Genomic DNA, 27,500 nt, shown 5'->3' on the forward strand with positions numbered 1-27,500 from the left:
TATATACAGTATATATATATATATACAGTATATATATATATATATATATATATATATATATATATATTTGTGAAAAGATTTAATGTAATTTTAGCTTCTAAATTTTAGCTTCTCTCTCTCTCGCTAATTGGGCGTGCAAAATTATTCAGCCCCTTTACTTTGAGTGCAGCAAACTCTCTCCAGAAGTTCAGTGAGGATCTCTGAATGATCCAATGTTGACCTGAATGACTAATGATGATAAATACAATCCACCTGTGTGTAATCAAGTCTCCGTATAAATGCACCTGCACTGTCATAGACTCAGAGGTCCGTTAAAAGCGCAGAGAGCATCATGAAGAACAAGGAACACACCAGGCAGGTCCGAGATACTGTTGTGAAGAAGTTTAAAGCCGGATTTGGATACAAAAAGATTTCCCAAGCTTTAAACATCCCAAGGAGCACTGTGCAAGCGATAATATTGAAATGGAAGGAGTATCAGACCACTGCCCTGTTCTATATTTGATTCTTATTATTATCTATCCTGATGCCTAGTCATTTTACCCTGTCTTCGTGTACATATTGTCGTATCTGACTATGATAAAAATTATATGACATGCTATTTTATCAAATCGATTACCTAACGTTTAATTGATTACGTGATTGAATTAAACCATGCAACAATTAAACCATTAATAACTGGGGCACGACAGAAGCAGTCATTGATATAGAGTGGTTATCTCCCGAATCCACTCTCTTAAAGATCTGAAGATCTTTTATTTCAATTATTAACCGTCTCATTCTGACTGTCGTAAGTACTTGGTTATCTGCACGAACCCTAATGAGTTGATTCAGCAATACACAGATTGGCTTCATGATTTATTTACTAAATATCTAAATCATCACAAAGAATTACATATATATACACAGGATAGATCACACATCGATTACTATTCATGTCATGAAAAGCCCTTAGTGGCCTAACTAGATATGATGGCTGGTTACACAAAAGAAGGGGGTGGGGTTTGAATGAAAGAGCGGGAAGCCTGAGGGACAAAGGTATTGGGTCTCTATCGGACCTTGAGAAGCTATGCTACCATAAATACAGAATCTTATGCATTGTAATTACTGCCCATTCGGAAAAGGAAAACACAAGATATATATATTTACTCTGAGCTGCGCTTCGATAGATGGGTCGAAGATAGAAGACTGGTTTTCCCAGCAGAGATTGCCATTGTCCTTTGAATAAGTTGAGAAAGGGAGATATTGTTGCATTCCCAACCTTTTGATGTTATCATACTCTCTCTATGTCAACGAAGGGAATTCCAAGAGTACATTATGTAGAGTGGAGAGAAAAGGGGGAAAGATATTTTTTGGGGTGGTCATAAACCTAACCCAACAGGGCAACGTCAAGACAATATCTACCTCAAATACCTCATACCTCTGCACACTGATCTGGTACTGGTACTCCCTGTATATAGCTCCACATTGATCTGGTACTGGTACACCCTGTATATAGCTCCACATTGATCTGGTACTGGTACTCCCTGTATATAGTATCACATTGATCCGGTACTGGTACTTCCTGTATAATCTGTAGCTCCAGTCTTGTGTATATTATTTTATTCCTGTTAAATTACCATTTTATTTTTTAACTGTGCATTGTTGGGCAGGGCTCATAAGTAAGCATTTCAATATAAAGTCTACACCAGTTGTATTCTCCTCATGTTACAAATAATGTTATAATGAGAGAGAGATAGAGAGAGAGAGAGGTAGAGGTAGAGGGAGAGAGGGAGAGAGGGAGAGAGAGAGAGAGAGAGAGGTAGAGGGGTAGAGAGAGAGGTAGAGAGAGAGGTAGAGGTAGAGAGAGGTAGAGAGAGAGAGAATAAACAGAGAGAGAGAGAATAAACAGAGAGAGAGAGAGAGAGAGAGAGAGAGAGAGAGAGAGAGATCAATATAACAAGTAGAGAGTATGTCTCATAATTAAAGTAGAGGTGAGTGCTGAATCAGTGGTGATTGTGACTAGGAGAGACAATAAAGGCTGTAATCATTCATCTCTCTCTCTGCTGCCTTGCAATTACCTGCCCATACATGAACGCACACACACACACAGGATCTCTGCCTCACATCGCACACACACCGCCTAGCATTGCACTGCACCACACACAGCCTCGCACCACACACACACACATGTCGCCTCGCACTGCATGCATGCACGCACAAACACACACACAAACACACACACATCTTCTCGCAACGGACACACACAAACACACACTCACACCGCAGCGACAGAGAAGGCAATAATCCATCTCACTTCGCCCCAAAAAAGCCTGGCCCAGCAATCTCTCTTTAATTGAGGGATTCTTCTGTTTATGCATGATGAAGGAGAGTGGGACATTGGAGAATAATTTACCCCTGGAAAGTATATGGGAAAACAGAAAAAATAGGAAGGAGAGAGGCTGCATAGAGAAGGAGAGATAGAGAAGGAGAGAGGCTACAGAAGGAATAGAGATGGAGAGATAGAGATGGAGAGAGGCTACAGAAAGAGAAATAGAGGAGAGAGGCTACAGAAAGAGAAATAGAGGAGAGAGGCTACAGAAGGAATAGAGATGGAGAGATAGAGATGGAGAGAGGCTACAGAAAGAGAAATAGAGGAGAGTGTCACGCCTTGGTCTTAGTATTTTGTGTTTTCTTTATTATTTGTTCAGGCCAGGGTGTGACATGGGTTTATTGTATTTTCGTATTGGGGTTTGTAGTATTTGGGATTGCGGCTGAGTAGGGGTGTTGTATAGGCTTGGCTGCCTGAGGCGGTTCTCAATCAGAGTCAGGTGATTCTCGTTGTCTCTGATTGGGAACCGTATTTAGGTAGCCTGGGTTTCTCTGTGTATTTCGTGGGTGATTGTTCCTGTCTCTGTGTAGTGTTCACCAGATAGGCTGTAATAGGTTTCACGTTCCGTTTGTTGTTTTTGTATTTATTAGTTATTTCATGTATCGTTTCGTTTTTCTTCATTAAAGACATGAGTAACCACCACGCTGCATTTCGGTCCGACTCTCTTTCTACAAACGAAGAACGCCGTTACAGAGAGAGGCTACATAAGGAGATATAGAAATGGAGAGATAGATATGGAGAGAAAGAGATGGAGAGATATAGATATATCTACCTCAGTTGCTTTGGCAAAGTTAACACGTTTCCCATGCCAATAAAGCCCCTTGAATTGAATTGAATTGAATAAAGACGGAGAGAGGCTACTGAAGGAGAGATAGAGATGGAGAGAAACAGATGGAGAGAAATAGACGGAGAGAGGCTACAGAAGGAGAGATCGAGATGGAGAGAAAAAGATGGAGAGAGGCTACTGAAGGAGAGATAGAGATGGAGAGAAATAGACGGAGAGAGGCTACAGAAGGAGAGATCGAGATGGAGAGAAAAAGATGGAGAGAGGCTACAGAAGGAGAGATAGAGATGGAGAGAAACAGATGGAGAGAAATAGACGGAGAGAGGCTACAGAAGGAGAGATCGAGATGGAGAGAAAAAGATGGAGAGAGGCTACAGAAGGAGATATAGAGATGGAGAGAAATAGATGGAGAGATGGAGAGAGAGGCTACAGAAGGAGAGATCGAGATGGAGAGAAAGAGATGGAGAGAGGCTACAGAAGGAGAGATAAAGATGGAGAGAGAGAGATGGAGAGAGGCAACAGAAGGAGAAATAGAGATGGAGAGATAGATGGAGAGAGGCAACAGAAGGAGAGATATAGATGGAGAGATGGAGAGAGAGGCTGCAGAAGGAGAGATAGAGATGGAGAGAGGCTACAGAAGGAGAGAAAGATGGAGAGAGAGAGATGGAGAGAGGCAACAGAAGGAGAAATAGAGATGGAGAGATGGAGAGAGAGGCTGCAGAAGGAGAGATAGAGATGGAGAGAGAGAGGCTGCAGAAGGAGAGATAGAGATGGAGAGATGCTGCAGACGGAGAGATAGAGATGGAGAGAGTCTACATAAGGAGAGATAGAGATGGAGAGAGAGAGATGCTGCAGAAGGAGAGAGAGATGGAGAGATACTGCAGACGGAGCGATAGAGATGGACAAAGGCTACAGGGGGTTTGAATGAAGTAACTGTGATTTACAGAGTAGTGCATCCATTTAGCAGGCTACGGCTCCGGGTCAGAGAGGACAGTAGAAAGGGCCATTGTTACTCCTGCTGCTTTTCTACTTCTTTGTTTCTAATTTATAGGCTATGTCAGCATCCCAAACGTCACGCTATTCCCTTTATAGTGCACTACTTTTGACCAGGGCCCAAAGGGTAATGCACTACTTCTGACCAGGGCCCATAGGGTAATGCACTACTTCTGACCAGGGCCCAAAGGGTAATGCACTACTTCTGACCAGGGCCCATAGGGTAATGCACTACTTCTGACCAGGGCCCAAAGGGTAATGCACTACTTCTGACCATGGCCCATAGGGTAATGCACTACTTTTTACCAGGGCCCATAGGGTAATGCACTACTTCTGACCAGGGCCTATAGGGTAATGCACTACTTCTGACCAGGGCCCATAGGGTAGTGTGCTATATTAGATGCAGGGTGCCATTTGGGATGCAGTATGTGTCTTATTACCATGGACACGACCTTTCACCTCTATGGCTTGGTTAATATACAAAGCATCTTAAGCCTGTAAACAGACCACACACAAACATATACACACACACACGTATGCACACACACACACAAACACACACACCGCCATACCCTTCTGTCTTAATGTCCGTTCACTCTGAATTACCTGAGAGTGAGAAACGGCTGCCTGCCTTAATGTCTGTCAAAAATAGACCTTTCATCCAGTGTCCATCCACCTGCTAATGCGCTCTTCCATCATCTCTCACACACACACACACACACACACACACACACACACACACACACACACACACACACACACACACACACACACACACACACACACACACACACACACACACACACACACTCTTTCATCTTTCATCATATCCTCTAACATCTCTCAGGAAGCATGTCTCTGACAGAAGCATTTAGACTAAATGTTCTCTCTAATACATCAGACGCTGCAACAAACAGCAGAGTGGATGAGTGCTGTTTCAGCTTGAAAGCCCAGCAGCACTAAAGCCAAAAAGCCATTTTTAGCAGGGCCAATAAGACAAGCTAACTCAGGGCCAATAAGACAGGCTAATGCAGGGCCAATAAGACAGGCTAACGCAGGGCCAATAAGACAGGCTAATGCAGGGCCAATACGACAGGCTAACACAGGGCCAATAAGACAGGCTAACGCAGGGCCAATAAGACAGGCTAATGCAGGGCCAATAAGACAGGCTAATGCAGGGCCAACAAGACAGGCTAATGCAGGGCCAATAAGAGGCTAATGCGTGTTTTGTGATTGTAATTCATCTGGTTTATTGACTAAATAAAAACGCTGGTCTGGACGATGGACATGAAAAGGGAAGATTAGTTATTTTTTAGTTCCTTCCGTATCATGAATAATGGTGTGTGTGTGTGTGTGTGTGTGCATATGTGTGCTTCTTTAAATAATGTAATTCAGGGCATTCTCTCTCTCCAGCTGCTGGCTGGCAGGCAGACAGGAAAGCCCCGGGCATTATTGTTGTTCAATCAGGTTGCATTGAAGACCTGAGAGTTAAAAAAGAAAGGAGCATTATCAACGGATATACATTCCAGTGGGGTTTTATTTGATGTCTGGAGGCTGAGGCCAATGACATGGTCTTAGTTTATTTACTAGATATATTAACAGACTGAGAACACAAAGTGTGGGTCCCAAATTACCCTTTTCCGAATATACAGTAGTTCCTTAGTAACTAATGCACTATATAGGGTCAGTTTAGCTTATGTACTGTCTGAAGTACTAAAATATCTGTGAAGAAGTGGTATATGGCCACCCTCTGATTCTCAGGTACACATATGATTACTATCTACTAATACTACATACAAAAGACACTCTATTAATTAAGGTAATGCCTTCCCCAGTCTAACTTTATTAAAACAGTAACGATGCCTTCCCCAGTCTAACTTTATTAAAACAGTAACGATGCCTTCCCCAGTCTAACTTTATTAAAACAGTAACGATGCCTTCCCCAGTCTAACTTTATTAAAACAGTAACGATGCCTTCCCCAGTCTAACTTTATTAAAACAGTAACGTTGCCTTCCCCAGTCTAACTTTATTAAAACAGTAATGATGCCTCCCCCAGTCTAACTTTATTAAAACAGTAATGATGCCTTCCCCAGTCTAACTTTATTAAAACAGTAATGATGCCTTCCCCAGTCTAACTTTATTAAAACAGACGATGCCTCTCTCCAGTCTAACTTTATTAAAACCGTAACGATGCCTTCCCTAGTCTAACTTTATTAAAACAGTAATGATGCCTCCCCCAGTCTAACTTTATTAAAACAGTAATGATGCCTTCCCCAGTCTAACTTTATTAAAACAGTAATGATGCCTTCCCCAGTCTAACTTTATTAAAACAGACGATGCCTCTCTCCAGTCTAACTTTATTAAAACCGTAACGATGCCTTCCCTAGTCTAACTTTATTAAAACAGTAACGATGCCTTCCCTAGTCTAACTTTATTAAAACAGTAACGATGCCTTCCCTAGTCTAACTTTATTAAAACAGTAACGATGCCTTCCCCAGTCTAACTTTATTAAAACAGTAACGATGCCTTCCCTAGTCTAACTTTATTAAAACAGTAACGATGCCTTCACCAGTCTAACTTTATTAAAACAGTAACGATGCCTTCCCCAGTCTAACTTTATTAAAACAGTAACGATGCCTTCCCCAGTCTAACGTTATTAAAACAGTAACGATGCCTTCCCCAGTCTAACTTTATTAAAACAGTAACGATGCCTTCCCCAGTCTAACGTTATTAAAACAGTAATGATGCCTTTCCCAGTCTAACTTTATTAAAACAGTAACGATGCCTTCCCTAGTCTAACTTTATTAAAACAGTAACGATGCCTTCCCCAGTCTAACTTTATTAAAACAGTAACGATGCCTTCCCCAGTCTAACTTTATTAAAACAGTAACGATGCCTCTCTCCAGTCTAACTTTATTAAAACAGTAACGATGCCTTCCCCAGTCTAACTTTATTAAAACAGTAATGATGCCTTCCCCAGTCTAACTTTATTAAAACAGTAACGATGCCTTCCCTAGTCTAACTTTATTAAAACAGTAACGATGCCTCTCTCCAGTCTAACTTTATTAAAACAGTAACGATGCCTTCCCCAGTCTAACTTTATTAAAAACAGTAATGATGCCTTCCCCAGTCTAACTTTATTAAAACAGTAACGATGCCTTCCCCAGTCTAACTTTATTAAAACAGTTATGATGCCTTCCCTAGTCTAACTTTATTAAAACAGTAACGATGCCTTCCCCAGTCTAACTTTATTAAAACAGTTACGATGCCTTCCCTAGTCTAACTTTATTAAAACAGTAATGATGCCTTCCCCAGTCTAACTTTATTAAAACAGTAACGATGCCTTCCCCAGTCTAACTTTATTAAAACAGTAACGATGCCTTCCCCAGTCTAACTTTATTAAAACAGTAATGATGCCTTCCCCAGTCTAACTTTATTAAAACAGTAACGATGCCTTCCCTAGTCTAACTTTATTAAAACAGTAATGATGCCTTCCCCAGTCTAACTTTATTAAAACAGTAACGATGCCTTCCCCAGTCTAACTTTATTAAAACAGTAATGATGCCTTCCCCAGTCTAACTTTATTAAAACAGTAACGATGCCTTCCCCAGTCTAACTTTATTAAAACAGTAACGATGCCTTCCCTAGTCTAACTTTATTAAAACAGTAATGATGCCTTCACCAGTCTAACTTTATTAAAACAGTAACGATGCCTTCCCCAGTCTAACTTTATTAAAACAGTAACGATGCCTTCCCCAGTCTAACTTTATTAAAACAGTAACGATGCCTGTTTTAATGTGGTTGTATTACCAGGCGAGCTGCTTCTTCTGATAACCTGTGTGTAAGGAGGGCATAGAGATGCTGCTTGACACACACACACACACACACACACACACACACACACACACACACACACACACACACACACACACACACACACACACACACACACACACACACACACACACACACACACACACACACACACACACACACACACACACACACACACAGAGGGTATAGCACTTGACAGACTAGCACAAACACACACCCATCCATGAGACATCGGCCTACCTGATGAGCCATAGCTCAGTGTGACTGATTCCTGGATGGAGAGCATATATTAAGCCCTTTAATCCTCTCTGGGGGACAATATCCTCAACCTAATAGGGGATTGACTTACACATTCAGCTGTAAAGGGGAGTGTCTCTGTGTATGTGTGGGTGTGGGTGTGTGTTTGGCAAGGGGCTATGTAAGTGGATGTGTGCCAGTTGTCCTTACACAGGTAAAGGCCAGTAAATCAATTCTTCCTGGGTATGGTGTTCTTCTCTCTCTGGTTTAGGGGCAGACTAACCGGACAGAGGGGGAGATTGGAGAGAGAGAGAGAGAGAGAGGATGGAGATACGGAGCCTGTCTGTTTGTAGATGTGTTGAAGGACGTGTGGGTTGTGATATGTGGGTTAAACAGTAGGTTGTGGGTTGTACAGTGGGTTGTGGTATGTGGTTTGTACAGTAGGTTATGGGTTGTGGGTTGTACAGTAGGTTGTGGGTTGTGGGTTGTACAGTGGGTTACACACACACATCCTGCTACTGTCTAGAGGGAATACACATCCTGCTACTGTCCCCACATCACTACACCAAACTCTGGCTACATGCCGGTATATTGTCACCATAGTCACAACACACAAAGGCACACGCAAAGACAAGCACACACACACACACACACACACACACACACACACACACACACACACACACACACACACACACACACACACACACACACACTCCTAACATCTAAAGAACTGTTAATAACTCTTAATTAATACATATATGCCTGGCTGCAGCTACAGCTGACCTACTGCAACCACGGCTTAGTTACAATGACATACTGCACCCACAGCTTAGTTACAATGACATACTGCACCCACAGCTTAGTTACAATGACATACTGCACCCACAGCTTAGTTACAATGACATACTGCACCCACAGCTTAGTTACAATGACATACTGCACCCACAGCTTAGTTACAATGACATACTGCAACCACGGCTTAGTTACAATGACATACTGCACCCACAGCTTATTTACAATTACATACTGCACCCACAGCTTAGTTACAATGACATACTGCACCCACAGTCTAGTTACAATGAAATACTGCACCCACAACTTAGATACAATTAAATACTGCAACCACAGCTTAGTTACAATGACATACTGCAACCACGGCTTAGTTACAATGACATACTGCAACCACGGCTTAGTTACAATGACATACTGCAACCACGGCTTAGTTACAATGACATACTGCAACCACGGCTTAGTTACAATGACATACTGCAACCACGGCTTAGTTACAATGAAATACAGCACCCACAGCTTAGTTACAATGACATACTGCAACCACGGCTTAGTTACAATGACATACTGCAACCACGGCTTAGTTACAATGACATACTGCAACCACAGCTTAGTTACAATGACATACTGCAACCACGGATTAGTTACAATGACATACTGCAACCACGGCTTAGTTACAATGACATACTGCAACCACGGCTTAGTTACAATGACATACTGCAACCACGGCTTAGTTACAATGACATACTGCAACCACGGCTTAGTTACAATGACATACTGCACCCACAGCTTATTTACAATGACATACTGCACCCACAGCTTAGTTACAATGACATACTGCACCCACAGTTTAGTTACAATGAAATACTGCACCCACAACTTAGATACAATTAAATACTGCAACCACGGCTTAGTTACAATGACATACTGCACCCACAGTTTAGTTACAATGAAATACTGCACCCACAGCTTATTTACAATGACATACTGCACCCACAGCTTATTTACAATGACATACTGCACCCACAGCTTAGTTACAATGACATACTGCACCCACAGTTTAGTTACAATGAAATACTGCACCCACAACTTAGATACAATTAAATACTGCAACCACGGCTTAGTTACAATGACATACTGCACCCACAGCTTAGTTACAATGACATACTGCACCCACAGCTTAGTTACAATGACATACTGCACCCACAGCTTAGTTACAATGACATACTGCACCCACAGCTTAGTTACAATGACATACTGCACCCACAGCTTAGTTACAATGACATACTGCACCCACAGCTTAGTTACAATGACATACTGCACCCACAGCTTAGTTACAATGACATACTGCACCCACAGCTTAGTTAAAATGACATACTGCACCCACAGCTTAGTTACAATGACATACTGCACCCACAGCTTAGTTAAAATGACATACTGCACCCACAGCTTAGTTACAATGACATACTGCAACCACAGCTTAGTTACAATGACATACTGCACCCACAGCTTAGTTAAAATGACATACTGCACCCACAACTTAGTTACAATGAAATACTGCACCCACAGCTTAGTTACAATGACATACTGCACCCACAGCTTAGTTACAATGACATACTGCACCCACAACTTAGTTACAAAGAAATACATTTCTTCCAGTTTAAAAGTAGGTGGTGGTTGTGAATGGCCTGTAGATTACATTTCACAGTGCTTATAGAATGTCACCCACTTCCTTGTTTCAACTAGAGGGTAATGTTCCAGCACACTGCACCTGTGGTTTGCATAGTTTGTCATTTTGGCTATGGATATTCTGTTATAATCTCCACCCGGCACAGCCAGAAGAGGACTGGCCACACCACATATGCTCTCTCTAATTCTCTCTTTCTTTCTCTCTCTCGGAGGACCTGAGCCCTAGGACCATGCGCCAGGACTACCTGACATGATGACTCCTTGCTGTCCCCAGTCCACCTGGCCGTGCTGCTGCTCCAGTTTCAACTGTTCTGCCTTATTATTATTCGACCACCAAGCTCTGTCGGTGTGTTTACTTCACACCCTGAACTACATCAAGGCCTGCGATGGCATGGCACCTACCTCTGTCGGTGTCGTAGAGGTAAACAAACTTCTGCCACTTGTAGTGTGACAGCAGGCTGAGGACGGCCCCACGCAGTGCAGGTCTCATCTGGATGACAAACTGCACCTCGTTGTCGGTGGGGTAACTGGGCGTGACGAAGGAGGTGTGCAGCGCACCACAGAATGACGTCAGGGTGTTCATGGACTTTTTATCGTAGAAGCCGAAGATGGCATAGACCCCTCGGGAGAACTGAGAGCAGACTGGAGAGAGAGGGAGAGAGGGAGAGCGAGGGAGAGAGGGAGGGAGGGAAGCGTTAGGATGCTTGAGAGAGAAAACAAGATCAGACACACACCCACACATATGTCAAGTGTTTGAAAATTCAAATTTTCTTGGTAGCTACACTGCAGATCAAATCTATAACAGCCAATTTGTGGAATGAGATGTTGCCATAAGACCAGCATAACTCTTTATCAGGGAGCCTATTTGCATAGTATGACATTTATTCAGCTGGGGAAAACACTTGCATTTATTTGTAGATCTGTCATGTTCTCTGGTGAGACCTCAGAATCTGGCAGCAATAAAGACCCAGGCAATGTCGCAAATGACAATACTTTTGACCAGGGCTCATAGGGCTCTGGACAAAAGTAGTGCACTACAAAGGGAATAGGGCTCTGGACAAAAGTGCACTACAAAGGGAATAGGGAATACTACAAAGGGAATAGGGCTCTGGACAAAAGTAGTGCACTACAGAGGGAATAGGGCTCTGGACAAAAGTAGTGCACTACAAATGGAATAGGGCTCTGGTCGAAAGTAGTGCACTACAAAGGGAATAGGGCTCTGGTCGAAAGTAGTGCACTACAAAGGGAATAGGGTATCATTTGGGATTTGGGATCCAGTTTAGTCAAGAACAGACCAAGGACTTGTGCTATTGACTATTCTACTATTCTATTGTTTCCACTACGTGGATTGATGGCAGCATTCGCGTGAAACTGAAAGCGGGAACCTCTGCTTTTAATCAGGGCAAGGTGACCGGAAACATGACCGAATACAAACAGTGTAGCTATTCCCTCCGCAAGGCAATCAAACATCACACATTGTCGTACACATCACAGACAAACTGAATTGGTCCACCCACACAGCAGCAGCGCCTCTTCAACCTCAGGAGGCTGAAGAAATTCGGCCTGTCACCAAAAGCACTCACAAACTTCTACAGATGCACAATCAAGAGCATCCTGTCGGGCTGTATCACCGCCTGGTACGGCAACTGCTCCGCCCACAACCGTAAGGCTCTCCAGAGGGTAGTGAGGTCTGCACAACGCATCACCGGGGGCAAACTACCTGCCCTCCAGGACACCTACACCACCCGATGTCACAGGAAGGCCATAAAGATCATCAAGGACACAACCACCCGAGCCACTGCATGATCACCCCGCTACCACCCAGAAGGCGAGGTCAGTGCAGGTGCATCAAAGCTGGGACCGAGAGACTGAAAAACAGCTTCTATCTCAAGGCCATCAGACTGTTAAACAGCCACCACTAACATTGAGTGGCTGCTGCCAACACACTGACTCAACTCCAGCCACTTTAAACTATGCCACTTTGTTTACATACTCATCTCATATGTATATACTGTACTCGATACCATCTACTGCATCTTGCCTATGCCGCTCTGTACCATCACTCATTCATATATCTTTATGTACATATTCTTTATCCCTTTACACTTATGTGTATAAGGTAGTAGTTTTGGAATTGTTAGCTAGATTACTCGTTGGTTATTACTGCATTGTCGGAAATAGAAGCACAAGCATTTCGCTACACTCGCATTAACATCTGCTAACCATGTGTATGTGACAAATAACATTTGATTTGATTTGATTTGACATCAGGCAAGCTCAATCAAACCCAGATCAAGTATTTGAAATAATTTCAAATAGTATTTGGTGAAGGTTTAGTGAAGAAACATGCAGCAGGCTAACCTAACGTAGCAGACATAGAAAGACATCTGAGCTGAGTCGTCACTTCCACTTCAAATACTGTATCCCTGACAACCAGACACATCACATTTCTTTCAATGCTGTTAAGGGTGTGTTGTGTCTGATAAACACAACTCCACCACTGTTAATCACACTTGAAAGAGATTGGCTTTCCACGTGTTTCCGATTGACAAATCAAACCGTCTGATAAGCTAATCAAGTGTTCCTAACGTTTCCAAGCCTCTGGAATGATACATCCAATCACGTCTGCTGTTTTAATGTCATGTTGACCATTGGTGGTATTAGAACACATCAGCTAGAATGTACCGTGCCTGATGTATCACACAGGGGCGTCATACACCCCCAAAATCTGAGGAGAGGCACAAAGTCCATGAGGATTGCTGGGGGATGGTCCTGTGGGGGCTGGACCCCCCATTCAGATGTTGGAGAAATTTAGCATTTTTCAAACACCTGAAATAGCCTTTTCCTGCAAATCTCTGTATATCTAAACATGCACCAGAGGGTGGTGCCGTCAGCCAAACACATCACCTGGGGCACACTGCCTGCCCTGCCGGACATCTACAGACACTGGTGTCACAGGAAGGCCAAGATGACCATCAAGGTCTTCAAGCACCCGAGCCACGGCCTGTTCACCCTGCTACCATCTAGATGATCATCAAGGACTTCAAGCACCCGAGCCACGGCCTGTTCACCCTGCTACCATCTAGATGATCATCAAGGACTTCAAGCACCCGAGCCACGGCCTGTTCACCCTGCTACCATCTAGATGATCATCAAGGACTTCTAGCACCCGAGCCACGGCCTGTTCACCCTGCTACCATCTAGATGATCATCAAGGACTTCAAGCACCCGAGCCACGGCCTGTTCACCCTGCTACCATCTAGAAGGTCGGAGACTGTACAGCTTGGACTGAGTGACTGAAAAACAGCTTGAATCTCCAGGCCATCAGGCTGTTAAATAATCATCACTAGTTGGTCAGTACCCTGCCCTGAACTTAGCCACAGTTACTAGCCGGCTACCACCCGGTTCTCAACCTTCTCATCCTATACAGTGCCTTGCAAAAATATTCACCCCCCTTGGTGTTTTTCCTATTTTGTTACATTACAACCTATAATTTAAATTCATTTTTATTTGGATGTCATGTAATGGAAAAGTGATGTGTGCATATGTATTCACCCCCTTTGCTATGAAGCCCCTAAATAAGATCTGGTGCAACCAATTACCTTCAGTAGTCACATAATTAGTTAAATAAAATCCACCTGTGTGCAATCTAAGTGTCACATGATCTGTCACATGATCTCAGTATATATACACACACCTGTTCTGAAAGGCCCCAGAGTCTGCAACACCACTAAGCAAGGGGCACCACCAAGAAAGCAGCATCATGAAGACCAAGGAGCTCTCCAAACAGGTCAGGCACAAAGTTGTGGAGAAGTACAGATCAGGATTGGGTTATAAAAAAATATCAGAATCTTTGAACATCCCATTTAATAATTTGAACATCCCATTTAGCACCATTTAATCATTATTAGAAAAATGTAAAGAATATGGCACCACAACAAACCTGCCAAGAGAGGCCCACCCACCAAAACTCACGGACCAGGCAAGGAGGTCATTAATCAGAGAGGCATCAAAGAGACCAAGGAGAACCCTGAAGAAGCTGCAAAGCGCCACAGCGGAATTTGAAGTATCTGTCCACAGGACCGCTTTTAGCCGTACACTCCACAGAGCTGGGCTTTAAGGAAGAGTGGTGTCACGCCCTGGTCGAAGTATTTTGTGTTTTTCTTCATGTATTTGGTCAGGCCAGGGTGTGACATGGGTTTTTGTATGTGGTGTGTAGCTTAGTGGGATTGTAGCTTAGTGGGGTGTTCTAGGAGAGTCTATGGCTGTCTGAAGTGGTTCTCAATCAGAGGCAGGTGTTTATCGTTGTCTCTGATTGGGAACCATATTTAGGCAGCCATATTCTTTGGTTGTATGGTGGGTGATTGTCCTGAGTGTCTTGATGTCCTTAGTCTGTGTTAGTTTGCACCAGTTAAGGCTGTTTCGGTTTTCACTACGTTTATTGTTTTGTTGAGTTTGTGTTTTGGATTCGTGTTACGTTGTGTGATTAAACATGGATCGCAATATACACGCTGCAGTTTGGTCCGACTCTCCTTCACCACATGAAAACCGTGACAAGTGGCCAGAAAAAAATAAGCAAATATGTTTGGTGTTTGTCAAAAGTCATGTGGGAGACTCCTCAAACATATGGAGGAAGGTACTCTGGTCAGATGAGACTAAAATTGAGATTTTTGGCCATCAAGGAAAATGCTGTCTGGCGCAAACCCAACACCTCTCATCACCCCGAGAATACCATCCCGACAGTGAAGCAGCATCATGCTATGGGGATGTTTTTCATCGGCAGGGACTGGGAAACTGGTCAGAATTGAAGGAATAATGGATGGTGCTAAATACAGGGAATTATTGAGGGAAACTTGTTTCATTCTTCCAGAGATTTGAGACTGGTACAATGACCCTAAGCATACTGCTAAAGCAAGGCTTGAGTGGTTTAAGGGGAAACATTTAAATGTCTTGGAATGGCCTAGTCAAAGCCCAGACCTCAATCCAATTGAGAATCTGTGGTTTGACTTAAAGATTCCTGTACACCAGTGGAACCCATCCAACTTGAAGGAGCTGGAGCAGTTTTGCCCTGAAGAATGGGCAAAAATCCCAGTGGCTAGATGTGCCAAGCTTATAGAGACATACCACAAGAGACTTACAGCTGTAATTGCTGCAAAAGGTGTCACTACAAAGTATTGAATTTGGGGATGAATAGTTATGCACACTCAAGTTTCCAGTTTTTTTGTCTTATTTCTTGTTTGTTTCCCCCCAAAAATATGTTGTATCTTTAAAGTTGTAGGCATGTCGTGTATATCAAATGACAAAACTCTATTTTAATTCCAGGTTGTAAGGCAACAAAATAGGAAAAATGACAAGAGGGGTGAATACTTTCGCAAATCACTGTGTAACTACTGCTGTACACACCTTTTCCATTCATATACTGTCCATACTGTCTATACACACCATCCTATACATATATATTTATATTCCAGACTCTGACAATACATATAAATTCCTATATTTTTATTTTTAAGATTTGCGTGTATTTGTGTGTATTTTTAGATATTACTGCACTGTTGGAGCCGGGAACAGACGCGTTTAGCTACACCCATGATAACATCTGCTAAATACCTGACAGTACCTGTCAAAAGTTTGGACACACCTATTCATTCAAGGGTTTTTCTTTATAAGCTTCTTCAAGTGCAGTCGCAAAAACCATCAAGCGCTACGATGAAACTGGCTCTCATGAGGACCGTACCAGGAAGAAAATACCCAGAGTCACCTCTGCTGCAGAGGATAAGTTCATTAAAGTTAACAGCCTCAGAAATTGCAGCCCAAATAAATGTTTCACAAAGTTCAAGTAACTGACACAACATCAACACCTAACCCTCAACATCAACTGTTCAGAGGAGACTGTGTGAATCAGACATTCATCGTTGTCGAATTGCTGCAAAAAAAAAAAACTACTAAAGGACACCAATAAGAAGAAGAGACTTGCTTGTGGCAAGAATAATGAGCAATGGATATTAGACCGGTGTAATCTGTCCTTTGGTCTGATGAGTCCAAATTTTTGATTTTTGGTTCCAACTGCAGTGTCTTTGTGAGACGCAGACTGGGTGAAAGGGTGATCTCCGTGTGCGTGGTTCCCACCGTGAAGTGTGGAGGAGGAGGTGTGATGGTGTGGGGGTGCTTTGCTGGTGACACTGCTTAATTTATTTAGATTTCAAGTCCCACTTAACCAGCATGGCTACCACAGCATTCTGATGGTTTGGGATAAGTTGCACCATAGAGTCAAGGTTAAGCAGCCAACAAGTTCTCAGCATATGTGTGAACTCCTTCAAGACTGTTGGAAAAACATTCCAGGTGAAGCTGGATACCAAGACTGTGTAAAGCTGTCATCAAGGTAAAGGGTGGCTATACATTCTGATTTGTTTAACCTTTATTCAACTAGGCAAGTCAGTTAAGAACAAATTCTCATTCACAATGACGGCCTACCCCAGGCCAAACCCGGATGATGCTGGGCCATTTGTGCGTTGCCCAGTGGGACTCCCCATCACAGCCGGATGTGATGCAGCCCAGATTTGAACCAGGTGCTGTAGTGATGACTCTTGCACTGAGATGCAGTGTCTGACACCACTGCACTACTCAGGAGCCAAAAAAAACAATAGCCCACATCTCCCCATGAACATTTATCTCTAGTCACAATGAGAGAGAGAGAGAGAGAGAGAGAGAGAGAGAGAGAGAGAGAGAGAGAGAGAGAGAGAGAGAGAGAGAGAGAGAGAGAGAGAGAGAGAGAGAGAGAGAGAGAGAGAGAGAGAGAGAGAGAGAGAGAGAGAGAGAGAGACAGAGAGAGAGAGAGAGAGACAGAGAGAGAGAGAGAGAGAGACAGAGAGAGAGAGAGAAAGAGAGAGAGAGAGAGAGAGAGAGAGAGAGAGAGAGAGAGAGAGAGAGAGACAGAGAGAGAGAGAGAGAGAGAGAGAGAGAGACAGAGAGAGAGAGAGAGAGATACCTGACCACTGTGACTGACCCTAAACAGAGAGTACCCAGCGGCAGAATACCTGACCACTGTGACTGACCCTAAACAGAGAGTACCCAGCGGCAGAATACCTGACCACTGTGACTGACACAAACGTACAGAAAGCCTTGACTATGTACAGACTCAGTGAGCATAGCCTTGCTATTGAGAAAGGCCGCCATAGGCAGACATGGCTCTCAAGAGAAGACAGGCTATGTGCTCACTGCCCACAAAATGAGCTGCACTTCTCAACCTACTGCCAAATGTATGCCCATATTAGAGACACATTTTTCCCTCAGATTACACAGATCCACAAAGAATTTGAAAAATAAAAACAATTTTGATAAATTCCCATATCTACTGGGTGAAATACCAGTGTGCCATCACAGCAGCAAGATGTGTGACCTGTTGCCACAAGAAAATGGCAACCAGTGAAGAACAAACACCATTGTAAATACAAACCATTTTTATGTTTATTTATTTTCCCTTTTGTACTTTAACTTTTTGCACATAATATGACATTTGAAATGTCTTTATTATTTTGGAACTTTTGTGAGTGTAATGTTTACTGTTAATTTTTGTTTATTTCACTTTTGTTTATTATCTATTTAACTTGCTTTAGCAATGTAAACATATGTTTCCCATGCCAATAACACCCTTAAATTGAATTGAATTGAGACAGAGAGAGACCGATCTCTTTCTCCCTCTCTGATTCCCTAGCCATCTGTTTCTCCCTCTCTTTCTCCCTCTCTTTTTAACAAGCCATAACAATATCCCTGTTATCTCTCTAGAGCTTTATGGAGCATAGATTGGACCCAACGACGACTTCATCATTCATCCAGGAGAGCGAGAGGCCTGGCCCGGCTTGTCAGGGATAAATGCTTAACGGAGTAACGCTGTGCTCCAGCTTTATGTCTCATCCCTCTTGTAATTAGGTGAAACTGAAATAAATGTGGTAGGTGGAAACAAACCAGGTGTGTGTTTGTGTGTGTGTCCGGAGGCGTTATCAGTTTGGAGACTCAGGGATTCCTTGTGTGTCACATTGAATTACAATATTGCATATTTACTTCACAAGCAACACACACAATTAGAGAACACTGGCACACACAATTAGAGAACACTGGCACACACAATTAGAGAACACTGGCACACACAATTAGAGAACACTGGCACACACAATTAGAGAACACTGGCACACACAATTAGATAACACTGGCACACACAATTAGAGAACACTGGCACACACAATTAGAGAACACTGGCACACACAATTAGAGAATTAAATGTAAATGTAAATGTAGAGAACACTGGCACACACAATTAGAGAACACTGGCACACACAATTAGAGAACACTGGCACACACAATTAGAGAACACTGGCACACACAATTAGAGAACACTGGCACACACAATTAGAGAACACTGGCACACACAATTAGATAACACTGGCACACACAATTGGCACACACAATTAGAGAATTAAATGTAAATGTAAATGTAGAGAACACTGGCACACACAATTAGAGAACACTGGCACACACAATTAGAGAACACTGGCACACACAATTAGAGAACACTGGCACACACAATTAGAGAACACTGGCACACACAATTAGAGAACACTGGCACACACAATTAGAGAACACTGGCACACACAATTAGATAACACTGGCACACACAATTAGAGAACACTGGCACACACAATTAGAGAACACTGGCACACACAATTAGAGAACACTGGCACACACAATTAGAGAACACTGGCACACACAATTAGAGAACACTGGCACACACAATTAGAGAACACTGGCACACACAATTAGAGAACACTGGCACACACAATTAGAGAACACTGGCACACACAATTAGATAACACTGGCACACACAATTAGAGAACACTGGCACACACAATTAGAGAACACTGGCACACACAATTAGAGAACACTGGCACACACAATTAGATAACACTGGCACACACAATTAGAGAACACTGGCACACACAATTAGAGAACACTGGCACACACAATTAGAGAACACTGGCACACACAAAAACTCTTGCCCAATTTGCCCTCCGCCTTCTACTTTGCTTGTCCCACGCACGCAACCCCCCTACAAAACACACACAACAACAACAACCACTCCCCGGGCGCCGATGACGTTGATGTCGATTAAGGCAGTCTCCGCACCTCTATATGATTTAGAGAGATTGGGTTAAATGTGGAAGACACATCTCGGTTGAATGCATTCAGTTGTGCAACTGACTAGGTATCCCAGCCCGCCAGCATGTGTTGCCCTCATTTCCTTTAATCAGGCCACTCAACAGGGCTACAAGGGTATGTGTGTGTGTTTCAAATACATCACCAGAGAAGGCTGGGCTTAAACCCTAGTTAACAGGCTGTCCTGAAACCCTCGTTAACAGGCTGTCCTGAAACCCTCGTTAACAGGCTGTCCTGAAACCCTCGTTAACAGGCTGTCCTGAAACACTCGTTATCAGGCTGTCCTGAAACCCTTGTTAACAGGCTGTCCTGAAACCCTTGTTAACAGGCTGTCCTGAAACCCTAGTTAACAGAATGTCCTGTAAACTGGCCTGAAACACTAGTTAACAGGCTGTCCTGTAAGCTGGCCTGAAACACTAGTTAACAGGCTGTCCTGAAACCCTAGTTAACAGAATGTCCTGTAAACTTGCCTGAAACCCTCGTTAACAGGCTGTCCTGTAAGCTGTCCTGAAACCCTAGTTAACAGGCTGTCCTGTAAGCTGTCCTGAAACCCTAGTTAACAGGATGTCCTGAAACCCTAGTTAACAGAATGTCCTGTAAACTGGCCTGAAACACTAGTTAACAGGCTGTCCTGTAAGCTGGCCTGAAACACTAGTTAACAGAATGTCCTGTAAACTGGCCTGAAACCCTAGTTAACAGGCTGTCCTGTAAACTGGCCTGAAACACTAGTTAACAGGCTGTCCTGTAAACTGGCCTTAAACACTAGTTAACAGGCTGTCCTGTAAGCTGGCCTGAAACCCTCATTAACAGGCTGTCCTGAAACCCTAGTTAACAGGATGTCCTGAAACCCTAGTTAACAGAATGTCCTGTAAACTGGCCTGAAACACTAGTTAACAGGCTGTCCTGTAAGCTGGCCTGAAACACTAGTTAACAGGCTGTCCTGTAAGCTGGCCTGAAACACTAGTTAACAGGCTGTCCTGTAAGCGAGCCTGAAACACTAGTTAACAGGCTGTCCTGTAAACTTGCCTGAAACACTAGTTAACAGGCTGTCCTGTAAGTTGGCCTTAAACCCTAGTTAACAGGCTGTCCTGTAAACTGGCCTGAAACACTAGTTAACAGAATGTCCTGTAAGCTGGCCTTAAACCCTAGTTAACAGGCTGTCCTGAAACCCTAGTTAACAGGCTGTCCTGTAAGGTTACTCACTAGCTAGGCTGATGTTTCCTAAAGTACCCTCTCTATGCTCTCCAAGTATCTGGGTTTCCATGTTCTCTCATGGTCTGTCAACCAGATTCTTCATCCCAAATGGCACCCTATTCCATATATAGTGCACTACTTTTTGACCAGCGTCTTATGGACCTTGGTCAAAAGTAGTGCAGTATACAGTATATGGAATAGGGTGCCATTTGGGATGTACCTAGAGTCTTCTGTTGCCGTGGGAAAATGGAGGAGGCCTCTGTGTGCTGATGTAAATGTCACTGGTGATTATATCTCTTTACTGATTCTCTTCTCATTCTCCTCTCTCCTCTCTCCTCTTTCTCCCCTCTCTCTCTCTCTCCTCTCTCTATCTCTCTCTCTCTTCTCTCCTCCCTCTCTCTCTCTCCTCTCTCTCTCTCCTCTCTCTCCTCTCTCTCTCCTCTCTCTCTCCATCTCTCTCTCTCTCTCCTCTCTCTCCTCTCTCTCTCCTCTCTCTCTCTTCTCTCTCTCTCACTCTCTCTCTCTCTCTCCTCTCTCTCGCCTCTCTCTCTCTCTCTCTCTCTCTCTCTCTCTCTCTCTCCTCTCTCTCCTCTCTTTCCTCTCTCTCTCTCCTCTCTCTCCTCTCTCTCTCCTCTCTCTCTCCATCTCTCTCTCTCTCTCCTCTCTCTCCTCTCTTTCCTCTCTCTCTCTTCTCTCTCTCTCTCTCTCTCTCTCTCCTCTCTCTCCCTCTCTCTCTCTCTCTCTCTCCTCTCTCTCTCTCTCTCTCTCTCTCTCTCTCTCTCTCCTCTCTGTCTCTCTCTCTCCTCTCTCCCTCTCCTCTCTCTCCTCTCTCTCTCTCTCTCTCCTCTCTCTCTCCTCTCTGTCTCTCTCTCTCCTCTCTCCCTCTCCTCTCTCTCTCTCTCTCTCTCTCTCTCTCTCTCTCTCTCTCTCTCTCTCTCTCTCTCTCTCCTCTCTCTCTCCTCTCTCCCCTCTCTCTCCTCTCTCTCCTCTCTCTCTCTCCCCTCTCTCCTCTCTCCTCTCTCCTCTCCCTCTCTCTCCTCTCTCCTCTCTCTCTATCTCCTCTCTCTCCTCTCTCTCTCCTCTCTCTCCTCTCTCTCCTCTCTCTCTCCTCTCTCTCCTCTCTCCTCTCTCTCCTCTCTCTCTCCTCTCTCTCTCTCTCTCTCTCTCTCTCTCTCTCTCTCTCTCCTCTCCCTCTCTCTCCTCTCTCCTCTCTCTCTATCTCCTCTCTCTCTCCTCTCTCTCTCTCCTCTCTCCTCTGTGTGCCCCCATCTCCTTCTCTTTCTATCCCTCTTGTATTCCCTGACCTCTCTTTCCTTCTCCACAGTCCCTTTCCCTTCCGCTCCCCCTTTTCTTTCCCTCCCTTCTCCCTTTCCCTCTTCCTTCCCCTGTCTCTCTTCCTTCCCCTGTCTCTCCCTTCTCCCTTTCTCTCTTCCTTCCCCTGTCTCTCCCTTCTCCCTTTCTCTCTTACTTCCCCTGTCTCTCCCTTCTCCCTATCCCTCTTCCTTCCCCTTTCTCTCCCTCTTTTCATCCCTCCATCTCTCTGTTGTCCCAGGCCTACATCAGACATGTCCTCTTTAGAGCCAGCAAAATGCTGTCTCAGACACACAGACACACAGACACACACACACACACACACACACACACACACACACACACACACACACACACACACACACACACACACACACACACACACACACACACACACACACACACACAGACACACACACACACACACACACACACACACAGAAGAAGATAGCTCATAAGTGCTTGGGGGGATTGAATCGGCTCATGCCATTTAGAGCTGTGAAGTGCTTCAAACCATTTACTCAAATGCCAGCCCCTCAAATTCACCGACGCCTCGCCTCCCGTTGCCCAAGATGATGGCCATGACACTTTAAGAGATGAGATGACTTCATGCTGCCAGTCTGGATGAATTAAGATCGTAATAACTTGTTTAGGCTTTCATGCCACATTATTTACAATGATAAAAGGAATCCAGAAACTATTGATAAATAAAATATTATTATTGATAAAAGGAGGGCGGCCCCTTCTATTCATCTCGTCTGCAGTAAAAGAGATCAACATATCACATGTTTACCTAACTCATTTTATAAGGGATCGTTGCCTGAGGAAGTTTTCCACTGAATAAATCCTCATCAGACATGGTCGAACTAAAAGGTACTACGTGTCTGTCTGTGTGTGTGTGTGTGTGTGTGTGTGTGTGTGTGTGTGTGTGTGTGTGTGTGTGTGTGTGTGTGTGTGTGTGTGTGTGTGTGTGTGCGCATGAGTGTGCGTTTGACTGGAGTGTGTGTGATGTGATGGATGAGTGGTGGGTAAGGGGTCTGGCCTGAAGACCCTCCCCCACATAGTCAAGTTAATCTGGATCTCACCCAGTCAGAGCAGAGGCTACGGCCCCTATACCTCCTCTATAGCTGGTGACAATCCTCTACGGTCCCTATGCCTCCTCTGTAACTGAGGACAATCATCTACTGCCCCTATACCTCCTCTGTACCTGAGGACAACTCTCTACTGCCTCTATACCTCCTCTATACCTGAGGACAACCCTCTACTGCCCTATACCTCCTCTGTACCTGAGGACAACCCTCTACTGCCCCTATACCTCCTCTATAGCTGGTGACAATCCTCTACGGTCCCTATGCCTCCTCTGTACCTGAGGACAATCATCTACTGCCCTATACCTCCTCTGTACCTGAGGACAACCCTCTACTGCCCTATACCTCCTCTGTACCTGAGGACAACTCTCTACTGCCTCTATACCTTCTCTATACCTGAGGACAACCCTCTACTGCCCTATACCTCCTCTGTACCCGAGGACAACCCTCTACTGCCCATATACCTCCTCTGTACCTGAGGACAACTCTCTACTGCCTCTGTACCTCCTCTGTACCTGAGGACAATCCTCAACTGCCCTGTACCTCCTCTGTACCTGAGGACAATCATCTACTGCCCCTATACCTCCTCTGTACCTGAGGACAACTCTCTACTGCCTCTATACCTCCTCTATACCTGAGGACAATCATCTACTGCCCCTACACCTCCTCTGTACCTGAGGACAACCCACTACTGCCCCTATACATCCTCTATAGCTGGTGACAACCCTCTACTGTCCCTATACCTCCTCTATAGCTGGTGACAACCCTCTACTGTCCCTATACCTCCTCTATAGCTGGTGACAACCCTCTACTGTCCCTATACCTCCTCTATAGCTGGTGACAACCCTCTACTGCCCCTATACCTCCTCTATAGCTGGTGACAACCCTCTACTGTCCCTACACCTCCTCTGTCGCTCGGGACAGGAGTCTATCTTCTAATATACACTACATCCCTCTCATCTAACTCTTCTCATCCTTACTCATACTCTCTCTGTTCTCCTCTTGGCCCCATGTTATCCTTTCTCCTTTTCTCTCTGTTCTCCTCTCATTATCTTTCCTTGTCCTTGTCTCTTACATCCATCCTCTCTCCTTCCTGCACCCTCCTCTTCTTATTACCTTCCTCTCGTAACCTCACATCCCACCAGCACGGGGCTAAACTATCTCTGTATGCCTCCTCCCCTACCTTCTTCCTTACCTCTGCCTCTTCCCTCCGCTCTCTCTCCCCATCTCCCTCCAACTTCCCCTACCTTCTTCCCTACTCCTGCCTCCTCCCTCCTTCTCTCACTCTTTTTGGCTATGCAGGACATGCCACCATGATGACACCGTCACTTAATCCAGAGAGTGGCCAATGAACTGTATATGTGTGATGTGCATGCATGTGTGTGGCCAATCAACCGTAGAGACTCAATAGCCCTCCATTCAATCTTTTCTTCCCTGGCTGCTTCCCTCCCTGAGAGATATCTTACCTGCCTGCCAAAGCAAATGTGCTCGAGACTGTATCTGGGCTATAAGACTGTTTAAACGGTGCCTGATAAAATGTAATACTGGTGAATATGATCATAAGACCAGACTAGACCACAGTCCTTATATTACTAGAGCTTATTTGTGACACCTGTCAGAAGAAGAGTAAACAATAGGGATGAAAAATTAGTTTCCCCCAAAATAAAAAGTCTGGCTATGTGATGGTTTCCCCCAAACTAAAGGTCTGGCTATGTGATGGTTTTACCCCAAATAAAGGACTGGCTATGTGATGGTTTTACCCCAAATAAAGGTCTGGCTATGTGATGGTTTTACCCCAAATAAAGGACTGGCTATGTGATGGTTTCCCCCAAAATAAAGGACTGGCTCTGTGATGGTTTTACCCCAAATAAAGGTCTGGCTATGTGATGGTTTTACCCCAAATAAAGGACTGGCTATGTGATGGTTTTACCCCAAATAAAGGACTGGCTATGTGATGGTTTTACCCCAAATAAAGGTCTGGCTATGTGATGGTTTTACCCCAAATAAAGGTCTGGCTATGTGATGGTTTCCCCCAAACTAAAGGTCTGGCTATGTGATGGTTTTACCCCAAATAAAGGTCTGGCTATGTGATGGTTTTACCCCAAATAAAGGACTGGCTATGTGATGGTTTCCCCCAAAATAAAGGACTGGCTCTGTGATGGTTTTACCCCAAATAAAGGACTGGCTATGTGATGGTTTTACCCCAAATAAAGGACTCGCTATGTGATAGTTTTACCCCAAATAAAGGACTGGCTATGTGATGGTTTTACCCCAAATAAAGGTCTGGCTATGTGATGGTTTTACCCCAAATAAAGGACTGGCTATGTGATGGTTTTACCCAAAATAAAGGACTGGCTATGTGATGGTTTTACCCCAAATAAAGGACTGGCTATGTGATGGTTTTACCCCAAATAAAGGACTGGCTATGTGATGGTTTTACCCCAAATAAAGGACTGGCTATGTGATGGTTTTACCACAAATAAAGGACTGGCTATGTGATGGTTTTACCCCCAAATAAAGGACTGGCTATGTGATGGTTTTACCCCAAATAAAGGTCTGGCTATGTGATGGTTTTCCCCCAAATAAAGGTCTGGCTATGTGATGGTTTTACCCCAAATAAAGGTCTGGCTCTGTGATGGTTCCTCCCCCAAAATAAAGGTCTGGCTATGTGATGGTTTTACCCCAAATAAAGGACTGGCTATGTGATGGTTTTACCCCAAATAAAGGACTGGCTATGTGATGGTTTTACCCCAAATAAAGGACTGGCTATGTGATGGTTTTACCCCAAATAAAGGACTGGCTATGTGATGGTTTTACCCCAAATAAAGGACTGGCTATGTGATGGTTTTACCCCAAATAAAGGACTGGCTATGTGATGGTTTTACCCCAAATAAAGGACTGGCTATGTGATGGTTTTACCCCCAAATAAAGGACTGGCTATGTGATGGTTTTACACCAAATAAAGGTCAGGCTATGTGATGATTTTACCCCCAAAATAAAAGTCTTGCTATGTTATGGTTTTTTCCCAAAATAAAAGTCTGGCTATGTTCAGCTAAACAACGACCTCTGTCACACACACAGAATGAATGAGAGATCTGATTGTCTAACGAGAGGAGGAATGTTTGAAGAAGAACACTGGTGTTAAACTCAACGGCTCCATTGGGAAAGAACTGATAGTGACTCTGCTTGTTGATGGTAGACGTGAGATAACATGGTTTGCTTCGTAATAATTCTGGAGAAAAGAAATACATTTATCTGGCCATAATTGACACAAGGTATTGAACACACACAGATCGCGTGCATGACTGCCTCGGCTGTGTGGCGTTTCCCCACAGTGAAACAAAATTGGCAAGCAATTAACCGCTATCTGCACCCAGTTAGAAGATAACAGACACACACAGACACACACACACACACACACATAGACTCAGACACACACACACACAGACACACACACACAAACACACAGACAAACACACATACACACACGCGCACACACGCGCGCACACACACACAGTTACAGTACACTTACAGTACTGTTGCAGGAAGAACACTAATGCTAACGTTACAGTACTGTTGCAGGGGAAAGCTAATGCTAAATTGACAGTATTGTTGCAGGAGGAAAGCTAATGCTAAAGTTACAGTACTGTTGCAAGGGGAAAGCTAATGCTAATGTTACAGTACTGTTGCAGGCGGAAAGCTAATGCTAATGTTACAGTACTGTTGCAAGGGGAAAGCTAATGCTAATGTTACAGTACTGTTGCAAGGGGAAAGCTAATGCTAATGTTACAGTACTGTTGCAAGGGGAAAGCTAATGCTAATGTTACAGTACTGTTGCAAGGGGAAAGCTTTTCCTTTGTGTGTGTATACTTCCTGAGGTTTAGAAAGGGTAGTATGAAACATGTCTTATTCAATAGGTTTAGTAAGGATAGTATGAAACACAGAGGTGGGCCATCAGGGCCAGCAAGGCCTTCTCTGCTGGCCTAAACATCATCAGAA

At 44.0% G+C, this 27,500-nt stretch overlaps 1 protein-coding gene across 4 annotated transcripts in view; it reads right to left on the bottom strand.

Moving 5' to 3' along the window:
• LOC118372190 (glutamate receptor 3-like) overlaps positions 1-27,500 on the bottom strand; it is a 290,884-nt gene that overhangs the window by 185,819 nt on the left and 77,565 nt on the right. For all 4 annotated transcript variants that reach the window (XR_008132255.1, XM_052516184.1, XM_052516173.1 and 1 more), the window contains exon 3: positions 11,101-11,340. Coding sequence is in view for 3 of the 4 variants with exons in the window: in XM_052516184.1 (XP_052372144.1) it covers positions 11,101-11,340 (240 nt within the window). In the remaining variant the exon portion in view is untranslated. The remainder of the gene's footprint in view (positions 1-11,100; positions 11,341-27,500) is intronic.

Source organism: Oncorhynchus keta, chromosome 4, assembly GCF_023373465.1.
Source record: "Oncorhynchus keta strain PuntledgeMale-10-30-2019 chromosome 4, Oket_V2, whole genome shotgun sequence".
Classification (NCBI taxonomy): Eukaryota; Metazoa; Chordata; class Actinopteri; order Salmoniformes; family Salmonidae; genus Oncorhynchus; species Oncorhynchus keta.